Genomic DNA, 12,824 nt, shown 5'->3' on the forward strand with positions numbered 1-12,824 from the left:
TAATTATATTATTCCTTTTTCATTTATTAGTCGGGACCCTTCATTAAAGAAAGCCTTTTTGGTTCATCAGAGATAAAGTTCATATGCAAAACACAAGTTAAATGCTCAGTTCTTTCCTTTTACCACTTTTAAATATTTAGTTGGTTCTCTAACATTCTTTAGGTGTGACCAATACTTTTTTTTAGTATCTTTATTACATATAGATTTTTAATAAGATTGCTGGGCTTCAATCTATTACCACTGGTATTATTACTAATGTTCAAATTATCCCCGTCTTTGGAAAGGGGGAGCCTCTTCAAGTTAGCTCCTGAGTCCTTTTGATATCACTCACCTATCTATAATGTCGTTCTTGCTTTAATAAGATCCCTTGTTTTATCATGTATATTTCTTATCCCAAGTTTAGAATCAGATATTTCTCCAAGGAGTGCTAATGGTACCTATGACTACAACCTGGGCCCCAGGCCTGCTAATTTCTACTAGGATGATCATTGTCTATGGGCTTTTTGAGTAAGTAAAGATGGAAAGTACACTCCTCCTTTTTTTCAAGAGACACTACAACAAAATCACATTGTTATTTATAATTCATATTCAAGATTTTAGGATTTCCCACCAAAATTACGACTGGCTTCTTAGCAGAAGTTGACAAGCTGATCCTAAAATTCATATGGAAATACAAAGGATCCAGAATAGCTGAAACAATCTTCAAAAAGAAGAAAGTGGAAAACTTCTATTTCCAGATTTCAAAATTTACTACAATAAAACACTAATCATAACAGTGTGGTATACAGATCAATGGAATAAAACACAACTGAAGTCCCCTCAGATTTAGAGTCAACTGATTTTTGACAAGGGTACCAAGATTAATCAATGGGAAAAGAATAGTTCTTTCAACAGTGCTGAGACAACTGGATATCTACATGCAAAAGAATGATGTAGATTCCCTACCTCACATCATATGCAAAAATTAACTCTAATGGATCAAAGACCTAAATGTAAGAGTTAGAAGTATAAAATGCTTAGAAAAAAACACAGAAATAAATCTTGTGCTTTGATTTAGACACAGCTTTCTTAGATAAGACAATAAAGGTACAAGCAACAGATGAGAAAATAAATTGGACTTCATGAAAATTAAAAGCTTGCATGTTCCAAAGGTCATCATTGAGAATATGAAAAGACCACCCACAGAATGAGAGAAAATATGTGGAAACAAGTGTATCAGATTGGATAAAAAAACAAGACCCATCGATATGCTGTCTGCAAGAGACTCATTTTAGACCCAAAGACACCTCCAGATTGAAAGTGAGGGGGTGGAAAACCATTTATCATGCTAATGGACACCAAAAGAAAGCTGAGGTGGCAATCCTTACATCAGACAAATTAAATTTTAAACCAAAGACTATATACAGTAAGCGATGAGGAAAGTCACTATATCATACTTAAAGGGTCTAACAAAAAGATCTAACAATTGTAAATACTTATGTCCCTAACATGGGAGCGGTTAATTACATAAACCAATTAATAACAAAATTAAAGAAATACATCGATAATAATACAATAATAGTAGGGGACTTTAAAAACCCAATCACTGCAATGGACAGATCATCTAAGCAGAAGATCAACAAGGAAACAAGGGCTTTGAATGATACACTGGACCAAATGGACTTCACAGATATATTCAGAGCATTCCATCCTAAAGCAAGAGAATACACGTTCTTCTCAAGTGAACATGGAACATTCTCCAGAATAGATCACATACTGGGTCACACATCAGGTCTCACTGGTACCAAAAGATTGGGATCATTCCCTGCCTATTTTCAGACCACAATGCTTTGAAACTTGAACTCAATCACAAGAGGAAATATGGAAAGAACTCAAATACATGGAGGCTAAAGAACATCCTACTGAAGAATGAATGGGTCAACCAGGAAATTAAAGAATTAAAAAAATTTGATTAAAAAATGGAAACACAACTGTGCAAAATCTTTGGGATGCAGGAAGTATATAGCAATACAAGCCTTTCTCAAGAAACAGGAAAGGTCTCAAATACACAACCTAACCTTACACCTAAAGGGCCTGGAGAAAAAACAGCAAATAAAGCCTAAACTCAGCAGAAGAAGAGACTAAATAATGATTAGAACAGAAATCAATGAAATAGAAGCCAAAAGAACAGTACAGCAGATCAACAAAACCAGGAGCTGGTTTTTTGAAAGAATTAATAAGATTGATAAAGCCCCGGCCAGACTTATCAAAAAGAAAATAAAAGGACTCAAATAAATAAAATCATGAATGAAAGAGGAAAGATCACAACCAACACTGAAGAAATACAAACAATTATAAGAACACATCATAAGCAACTACATGCCAACAAATTAGGCAATCTGGAAGAAATGGATGCATTCCTAGAGACATATAAACTACCAAAACAAACAGGAAGGAAGAGAAAACCTGAATAATTCAGACCCATAACCAGCAAGGAAATTGAAGCAATAATCAAAAATCTCCCAAAACACAAGAGTCCAAGGCTGGATGGCTTCCCAGGGGGAATTCCACCAAACATTAAAAGAAGAACTAATACCTATTCTTCGGAAGCTGTTTCAAAAAATAGAAATGGAAGGAAAACTTTCAAACTCTATGAGGCCAGCATTACCCTGATCCCCAAACCAGACAAAGACCCCACCAAAAGGGAGAATTACAGACCAATATCCCTGATGAACATGGATGCAAAAATTCTCACCAAGATACTAGCCAGTAGGATCCAACAGTACATTAAAAGGATTGTTCACCATGACCAAGTGGGATTTATACCTGGGCTGAAAGGGTAGTTCAACATCTGCAAATCAATCAACATAATACACTACATATATAATAGAAAGGACAAGAACCATATGATCCTCTCAATAGATGCAGAAAAAGCATTTGACAAAGTACAGCATCCTCTCTTGATTAAAACTCTTCAGTTTTATCCAGTATAAGGATAGAGGGAACATACCTCAAAATCATAAAAGCCATATACAAAAAGCCCACAGCAAATATCATTCTCAATGGGGAAAAACTGAGAGCTTTTCCTCTAAGGTCAGGAACACAGCAGGGATGTCCACTATCACCACTGTTGTTCAACATAGCACTAGAAGTCCTAGCCTCAACAATCAGACAACATAAAGAAGGAAAGAAGTAGTCAAACTCTTACTCTTTGCAGATGACATGATACTCTATGTGGAAAACCGAAAAGACTCCACCCCCCAATTGCCAGAACTCATACAGGAATTCAGCAAAGTGGGAGTATATAAAATCAATGCACAGAAATCAGTTGCATTTTTATACATTAACAATGAGACAGAAGAAAGAGAAATTAAGGAGTTAATCCCATTTACAATTGCACCCAAAACCATAAGATGCCTAGGAATAAATCTAACCAAAGAGGCAAAGAATCTGTACTCAGAAAACTATAGAACACTCATGGAAGAAGACACAAAGAAATGGAAAAACACTCCATGCTCATGGATTGGAAGAACAAATATTGTGAAAATGTCTATGCTACCTAGAGCAATATGCACATTCATTGAAATCCCTATCAAAATACCATCAACATTTTGCACAGAGCTGGAACAAATAATCCTAAAATTTGTATGGAACTAGAAAGGACCCTGAATAGCCAAAGCAATCTTCAAAAAGAAAACCAAAGCTGGCGGCATCACAATTCCAGACTTCAAGCTCTATTACAAAGCTGTAATCATCAAGACAGTATGGTACTGGCACAAAAACAGACAAATACGTCAATGGAACAGAATAGAGAGCCCAGAAATGGACCCTCAACTCTATGGTCAACTAATCTTCGACAAAGCAGGAAAGAATGTCTAATAGAAAAAAGACAGTCTCTTCAACAAATGGTGTTGGGAAAATTGGATAGCTACATGCAGAAGAGTGAAACTGGACCATTTCCTTACACCACACACAAAAATAGACTCCAAATGGTTGAAAGACCTCAATGTGAGACAGGAGTCCATCCAAATCCTAAAGGAGAACACAGGCAGCAACCTCTTTGACCTCAGCCGAAGCAACTTCTTCCTAGAAACATCGCCAAAGGCAAGGGAAGCAAGGGCAAAAATGAACTATTGGGACTTCATCAAGCTAAAAAGCTTTTGCACAGCAAAGGAAACAGTCAACAAAACCAAAGACAACCGACAGAATGGGAGAAGATATTTGCAAATGACATATCAGATAAAGGGCTAGTATCCAAAATCTATAAAGAACTTATCAAACTCAACACCCAAAGAACAAGCCAATCAAGAAATGGACAGGAGATATGAAGGGACTTTTCTCCAAAGAAGACATCCAAATGCCAACAGACACATGAAAATATGCTCAACATCACTCGGCATCAAGGAAATACAATTCAAAACCGCAATGAGATACCATCTCACACCAGTCATAATGTCTAAAATGAACAAGTCAGGAAATGACAGATAGTGGTGAGGATGCAGAGAAAGGGGAACCCTCTTACACTGTTGGTTGGAATGCAAGCTGGTGCAGCCACTTTGGAAAACAGTATGGAAGTTCCTGAAAAAGTTGAAAATAGAGCTATCCTATGACCCAGCAATTGCACTAGTAGGTATTTATCCCAAAGATACAAATGTTGTGATCTGAAGGGGCACCTGCACCCTAATGTCTATAGCAACAATGTCCACAATAGCCCAGATGTCCATCGACAGATGAATGGATAAAGAAGACGTGATACACACACACACACGCACACACACACACAATGGAATACTACTCAGCCATAAAAAATGAAATCTTGTCATTTGCAATGATGTGGATAGAAGTAGAGGGTATTATGCTAAGCAAAATAAATCAGAGAAAGACAATTATCATATTATTTCATATGTGGAATTTAAGAAACAAAATAGAGGCTCATAGGAGAAGAGAGGAAAAAAATAAAACAAGATGAAATCAGAGAGGGAGACAAAGCATAAGAGACTCTTAATCACAGGAAACAAATTGAGGGCTGCTGGAGGGGAGGTGGGTGAGGGGATGGGGTAACTGTGTGATAGACATTAAGGAAGGCACATGATGTTATGTATGGTGATTAACATAACAATAAAAAAATTTTTAAAAAGGAGGGCACGTGATGTGATGAGCACTGGGTGTTATATAAGACTGATGAATCATGGACCTCTACCTCTGAAATTAATAATACATTACACGTTAATTGAATTTAAATTTTAAAAATTCAATAAATAAATAAATAAATAAATAAAATGTCAGGGACAAAACACAAAAATATTTGGAAACCATGTATTTTATAAGGGACTTGTACCTAGAACATATAAAGAAAACTTACAATTCAATATAAAGACAAATAACCCAACTTTAAAAATGAGCAAATGATCTGAATAGACATTTCTCCAAAGATGAAACAGAAATAGCCAATAAGCATATGAAAAGATATTCAATACATTGATTAGGGAAACGCAAATCAAAACCACAATGAGAATCTACTTTTGCACACACTAAGAAGATTAGAATCAGTAAGACAGCAATATAAAGTGCTGGTGAGAAATTGGAACCATCATAGAGTGCTCGATGGAATGTAAGGGTACATATGCTTTGGAAACTGTCTGGCAGTTTCTCAAAAGGCTAAACACAGTCACCATATGACCCAGCAATTCCACTAGTACACAAATTTCATTGATGGCAGCATTATTGATAATAGCTAAAAAGAGGAAACAACCCCAAATGTCCAACAACTGATGAATGAATAAATAAAATATGCCGTATCTTTAAAATGGACCATTATTTGGCAACAAAAAGAAATGCAATACTGAAATGACCTACAACATGGATGGACCTCGAAAACATTATACTAAGTGAAAGAAGTGAGTCACAAACAGCCACATTTGTATGATTCCATTCATATGAAATGTCCAGACTGGGCATATCTATATACAGGGAAAGCAGATTAATGGTTATGTAGGGTTGGGGAGGATGGGGGAAAAAGGAGTGACTGCTACTGGGTACAAGAGTTTTTTGGGGGGTGAAGAGAATATTCTAAAACTGATTGTGGTGAAGCACTGAATTGTACATTTTAATTAGGTGAATCGTATCTCAATAAGGCTGTTATTAAAAGAATACAATCCAGATAAATTTCTATATGCACAAACATACACAAGATTATAGTGTTTTACTTAGTTATTTTATATCTGTTTTACACTGAAAAACTTGATTCGTAATAACACTACGATTGTCTTACCTATATCTGTATCTATACAAATAAAAATAGTACCTGAGTAACAATATTAATATTACCAACATTACTAAAAGGTAAGGTTTTTTTGTAGTTCTTTTTATTCCTAAACTGTATCCCATCAAGAAGCATAGTCAAAATACTGTATTATAAAGTTATTTGATACAGCTCATGAATGTTTAGGTCACACTTTTGTTTCATTTTAGTTATTTTTAGGGGTTACCTTCCCCCCATTTCAACCTAATTTTGTTTTATAATTACATAAAATATTTACATGGTTAAAATTTGAAAACATGGTATATTTAGATAAGTCAAGCTTCTATTCTTGCCCCCTCCAATCTGTTTTTTTTTTTCTCTTCTCCTATTGGTAACCATTTTATTTTATGGCATATTCCTTCATCTTAAAACAAATTATAAGCAAATACATAAATACATAAATGATAGCCTACTATATACAACTGACCCTTTTTTTTAACATTATATTCTGAAGATCACTGTATATAAAAAAGTATTCATTCCAATGGATACAAAAATGCAAAAAAGCCTTACAAAATATTTAATAGTGATAGTACAGAAGGACACAGTATGATTTTCATTCTGTAGAAAGGAAAATTCATTCCTTTTGCTGCTGCATGGCACTCTATTATTTGAACTTGGGCATCCAACGTATGGAGTTACTGTAATTTATTCACCCAGTCCACTACCAATAGACACATAGGTTGTATTCAATATTTTGATATTATTGCAAACAGGATTGCTATATTTATACTTTTGTCAGTTTATCTCTGGGATAATTTACTAGAAGTGAGAATGCTGAGTCAAAGGGCAAATCCATGGGTAACTGTCTCCAATACTGTCAAATTCCTGTCCATGGAAGTTGTTACATTTTGCATTCCCACAAGCAATGTATGAGAGTGCCCATTTCCCTACAGCTCAATCAATAAAAAAACGTTATGGAACTTTTGGATTTTTGCCAATGTGATAGGAGAAGAATAATGTCTCAGTATAATTTTAATATGAATTTCCCTTACTATGAGTTAAATTGAACATCCTTTTATATGTTTAAGAGGCACTTGCATTTGTTTTTCTGCTGTTATCTTTAGTTTTCTATAGAGTTGGTGGTCTTCTCTCTCTTTTAAAAGTTCATACATCAGGGATAATAATATGCAGCAAATATCTTTTCCAATTTTTTTTTTTACTTTGTTCACAGTTTTTTTCTCCCCTAAGTTTTTCTTTTAATGTATGTAACCAAATTTATCAATCCTTTCCCATATTTTGGATTTTGAGTCCTAGTTAGGAAAAATTTCATCATTTCCAGGGTACCTGTATTTTCTTCTATTATTTTATATGAGTTCATTTTTTTGATTCATTTGAAATTTGTCTTGGTGTAGGGTATGAAGAATGAATAATTTCTGACATACTAATATGCTTGAGTAAGCCTAGTACTTGCTGGCTTTACAGTCTGTGCATATATATTTATTCACCTATTCAGTGTACTGCAAAATGAAAAACACCACGCATTGCTCTGAGGCCAGGGAATTTTATATACCATGTTAGAAAATAAAAAGTTCCACTTTCACAGAATGAAATCATACCGTGATCTACTGCTATTAAATACCCTGAGAGGCTCTTGCATTTTTGCAACTACTGGAATAAACCACATACTTTCTTACTGGTTGTGCCAAGTAAGATAAAATTAAACCAAAGATAACCAATTCCTGGATTAATGACATTTATTAATTAAAATTAAGGTTAAAAGGTGAAAATTAAGATTAAATGGGAGTTTTACACAGGGTAAGTGCTCATTATCCTTTTTTTTTTTTTTTTTTTTAAGTGCGCTTAAAAAATGTGGGGCTGGGCTTGAACTCACAACCCTGAGATCAAGGCTGGAGCCAAGACCCAGAGTCAGATGCTTAACCAACTGAGCCACCTAGGCACCCCTCAGTATCTTTGTAACTGAAATTTGATCAGTGTGATTCTATGGGTAGTTTTTGTTGCTTTGAAAAAAAAAAAATAACTGCAAAGCTTGCAAGGTTCAATTTTGTAAATGCATTAGGAATATCACCTACCATTATTAATATTATCAATTTTAACATTAATCTTTTCCTCATACTGACATTATGTGATAAATGTATATTGGTATCCTCATGAAAAAATTAAATGGCTGAATCAATAGCAAAATTAGAACTTACACCAACTAGAAACTAATACCAAAGCTTATTTTGTTACCCAGAGAAAAATGTATAATGCTACAAATAATTTAAGTTTGATATTATTTAAATTCATGTCTATTATGTGGTAAGTTCTGAGGAAATTTTTTGAAAGAATCAAAGTTTCTAGATGAGAAAAATAAAGCAGACTGTAAATGTCAGGGCTCTGGGATGAAAAAAATCTCACTCTTCTACTTTAACTGCTCAAGCATATAAGGATTCGTTATTTAATGAATGGCCTCTACTGGAATTTCAATAAAGCGAATAAGGAAAGCAACATATGATAACATCAATGAATAATCTACAGTCTCATTTTGCCTACTTTAAGCAAACTTTTTAATTTCAACCCAAGAATAAAAACCAAGTCCTCAACTTTGGCATTTTCAATCTCCCTCTATTTCAGATAGTGATGTCTAATGAGCTGGGAGATAATCAGGAAAGAGGCAGAAAGAGAGATGGCAAAAGTCCTGGATGACATATGGTTCACTACTGGCTATTGAAAAACTTCATTTTATAGATGAAGAAGTTACTGCTCAGAGTTTGTGACCTGGACAAAGTTGCACAGCTGGTTAAATGGCAAAGCCAAACCCAGGTTTCAGGTCTTTAACTGAGTCAAATGCTCTTTACAGTTTGCCATTCGGCTGGTCAGATTAGATAATTGGGAAAAAAAAGTGAAGCTGGTTCAATGTAAATATGTATTCTATGTCAGTTTAGAAGTTAAACCTAGTTTTAAACATTCAATTCCATTCTTTCTCATTATTTAAATTATTGAGAAATCTCAATATGAAAATTCAATTGTTTTTACCTTTGCCTAATATATTCTTTTTCTCTATATTTAATCTCAGGAAGTAAATATTTTTCTAATGGAAAACATTACCTTATTGAATATAAAACTCTTCATTGAAACAAAATTCCATATACATTACTTATAGGTAGGAGACTAAAAGGATAATTCTACTACAGGATCTACCCTAAATATACTGAACATTTAATAATCATATTTAATTAATTTATACCATTTCAGATATGAAAACTGAAGCTAAGGTCTAATTTCAGTCTAAAACATACTGAGTACTTACTATGGACCGGATACTGGTGATGCAGTCTGAAGATAAATTACCAAACTGAAGTAAAAACATGTATTTCTAACCTTTGGGACTAAGCTCATTTAAGCCATACTCCTGAGTGAAAGAAGTAAAATCTCAGCAGCCTCCTATAGAAGTATTCAATATTTTTTATGAAAATAAGACTTTGAAGAGTGTTTACAAAATACAATATAAAGATTTAAATTTAAAAAATTCTTCTAGTTCCTGAAATTATTGAGATTATTAAGTTATATTCATAGATGCTAACTCCAATTTTATGACTTCTCAATGGTAAGATCATCTTATTTCAATAATATAGCATTTATAATACTCTAAAATACATTTAGAGATAGAACCTAGATCCCAAATTACTTGTCTGAAATGAAAGCTGTCCAAATCTATCTGAGGATTCTCTCTTTCCTAAGGTTGGGAGATTGCTTATGGGAAAGGACACGTGTACCTTTCCATGACAGCCAGGCACTCCTTTCTCCAGGTAAATCGACTCCCTCGCCGTAGTCGGAAGGTGCCAGATGTGGCAGAGACCGGGGGAGGTGTTTGTCTCCACTCTGGGTCCTCTATTGGAATGGGGGCTGGTCTCATACTTAGTGTAGCCCCTGAAATAAACAAGACATTTTTAGCAAATATCTTGCAATTTATTAAAATCAATGACAAATATAACCATGAACTCAACAGTTTTTGTCCTTCCATTGGAACTTGCAAGCCAAATACACCTGATATTTACATTTTTAAAAAAATCTCCTGGGCCTCTCTCATAGTGCCTGCCCCATGCCAGTGCTAACTGTTGCCGTGAAACCATTGCCTAGCCTCTGTGCCACAGGCTACAGGCACTGAAGCAGTTTGTACTGTGGGGGGAAAACAATTTGACCCAAACAAAAATCCAAAGGGACAAAACTCTTCCTTAAAAAGTTTATCATTAATTACTTTAAAATGTCATTTTTTTGGGGGGGGGTCACTTGTCTTTTATCTTTGTTTGTGTCATTTTTTGAAACAAAGCCCAAAATCTATCTCTTTAGGGGAAAAGGGAAGTATGGTCTTTGGACCAATGACAACTTAATCAGAGTCTCTTCTGAAAAATCTTTCTTGAAATTTCTGACAGTTTAATCTTTTGAACAATACACACTATATGATCAGAACCTTTCATTACCACTCAAAGGACTCTTGTTATTGAGAAAATGGAGCCCTTAAATGTATGCAGGTAGGAGATGAATTTAAAATAACCCTAATTGTTGTAAATTCTTAAAGAAAAAAAGTCAAATACAGCATCAAAGACAGTAAGGTAGTATTCGACATGATTTTAGTCTACTAGTTAATCAGATCTCCATAGGTCTACTATGTGTTAAAGCTATATTGTTTTCTGTTACCACTTGAATGTAATAAAATCAATGGGGGAAAATGTAATTAGGATATTTTATTAATTTCGACTAGCCTTTTCTCAAACAATGAACTGCTGATGATGCATGTATTCATTAGTTCACCATTTATCAAGGGGGGGGTCCCGTTCTTTTGGCTTGTTCTAGGTTAGAAGCCAGAAAAAAAAAACAAAACAAACCCAAAAAACAAAAACAAAAAACCCAACATTGTCTCTGACCTCTGTAGAGTTACTTCAAAGAAGTTAAATATAACTTGGTATGTGTTCATAAAGTTCAATCCCTGGATCTCCCATTGTTCCTTCATTCTTTTTTTTTTTTTAATATTTTTTTTAAGATTTTATTTTTGACAGAGAGAGCGAGCGAGCACAAGCAGGGGGAAGTGGGAAAGGGAGAAGCAGGCTTCCCGTGGAGCAGGGAGCCCGATGCGGGGCTCGATCCCAGGACCCTGGGACCATGACCTGACCCGAAGGCAGACGGTTAACCGACTGAGCCAGCCTGGCACCCCTCCTTCATTCTTTATACTGTTAAATTCATCTTCCCAAAGCATAATTATGATCATAGCATGCCACTGACCAAAAGCCTTCAAAAAGTTCCCACTGCCTATGGAATAAAATACAAACTCTTAATATAGCCTTAGAAAGACTGGTTAGAAATTGTTAGAATTATGTGGAATAATGCACATATTAATAAATACATATTTATTTCTTCATAACAAGAATCATACTTTATTGTACCTTGTAATTAATAACTTGGATAGTATTTCTACTTTACTACATGCAGATCTCTTTGTAGATCCCCCTTAATAGCTACATATTTATAATATGTATTACAGAGGCCCAATATTTTAACCAATCCTGATTTTCCTCTCCAAACCTGTTGTTTTGTAGCCCTTCCCATCTGAGTAAATGACATCCCTATTCTTCAAATTGCTTGGCTCAAAGTTCTCAGATTCATCTTTGACCTCTCTATTTCTCCCATATACCATATATCTAGTCCATAGCAAACACTGTCAATTTTATCTTCAAAGAATCAGATCAACTTGTATTACTTTAACTAGTTTTAGAATAAGCCAGCATCATCTCTCCAAAGCATAACTTCCTGGGAAAGGTTCCAAAGATGGCCCTTCATAATAAGTCACACCTCCTGATAATCATGCCCTTGAATTCTAAGCTGGTCCTATGACATGTTTTGACAACAGAAAATGGAAACAGTTCGAGGCTAGATCATAAGACCCTTTGCAGCTTCTAACTACATCTTCTACAATGCTGGTTCTGGGGGAAGTCAGTTGCCATATTAAGAAGTATGACTAACCTGAGACTATGATATTGTAAGGAAGCCCAAGCTAGCCACATGGGGTGAAAGATGCCCAGCCAGCCCCCAGGTGGCACAGTTGAGGAAAAAAAAAGCCATTCTGGGTATTCCAGTCGCAGCAGACACCATGTACAGAACTGTATAACCCAGCAGACAGGGAGAAATAAGGCCCTAAGCATACAGTACCAATACAGCCATGTGGTAGTCAGCCCCCAAGGTTCCAAAGGATCCCTGCCTCCAAGTATTCACCTGTTGTGTAGTCTCTTCCCATATTATATACCAGGATGAGTCTGTGTGACCAATAACATATGGAAGAAGTGATGATATGTCATTTCTGACATTACAGAATACACCATGGTGTCTGTCTTAGCAGATCTATCTCTTAGATCACTTGCTCAGGGGAAAAATAGCTGCCAAGTTGTAAGGACACTCAGGGAGCCCAAGTGAGAGAACGTGAAATCCCTGGCAAAGGGCAGGAAGGAAACTGGGACCTGCCAACACTCAATGGTAGTGGTCAGTGGCAGATTGTCTAGCTGGCTGACAGCTCGACTCATGAGAACTCTGAGCAGAACCATTTAAGCTA

General features: G+C 35.4%; 1 protein-coding gene across 12 annotated transcripts in view; it reads right to left on the reverse strand.

The window, feature by feature from the left end:
* The window catches only part of HMBOX1 (homeobox containing 1), a 213,612-nt gene that overhangs the window by 54,240 nt on the left and 146,548 nt on the right, over window positions 1-12,824 (reverse strand). For all 12 annotated transcript variants that reach the window (XM_045880089.2, XM_045880094.2, XM_045880091.2 and 9 more), the window contains one exon: window positions 10,000-10,153. In XM_045880089.2, the coding sequence (XP_045736045.1) occupies window positions 10,000-10,153 (154 nt within the window). The remainder of the gene's footprint in view (window positions 1-9,999; window positions 10,154-12,824) is intronic.

The sequence above is a fragment of the Mirounga angustirostris genome, unplaced genomic scaffold (assembly GCF_029215605.1).
Source record: "Mirounga angustirostris isolate CCGP_5_RB_7025 unplaced genomic scaffold, mMirAng1.0.hap1 SCAF_2, whole genome shotgun sequence".
In the NCBI taxonomy this organism is placed as follows: domain Eukaryota; kingdom Metazoa; phylum Chordata; class Mammalia; order Carnivora; family Phocidae; genus Mirounga; species Mirounga angustirostris.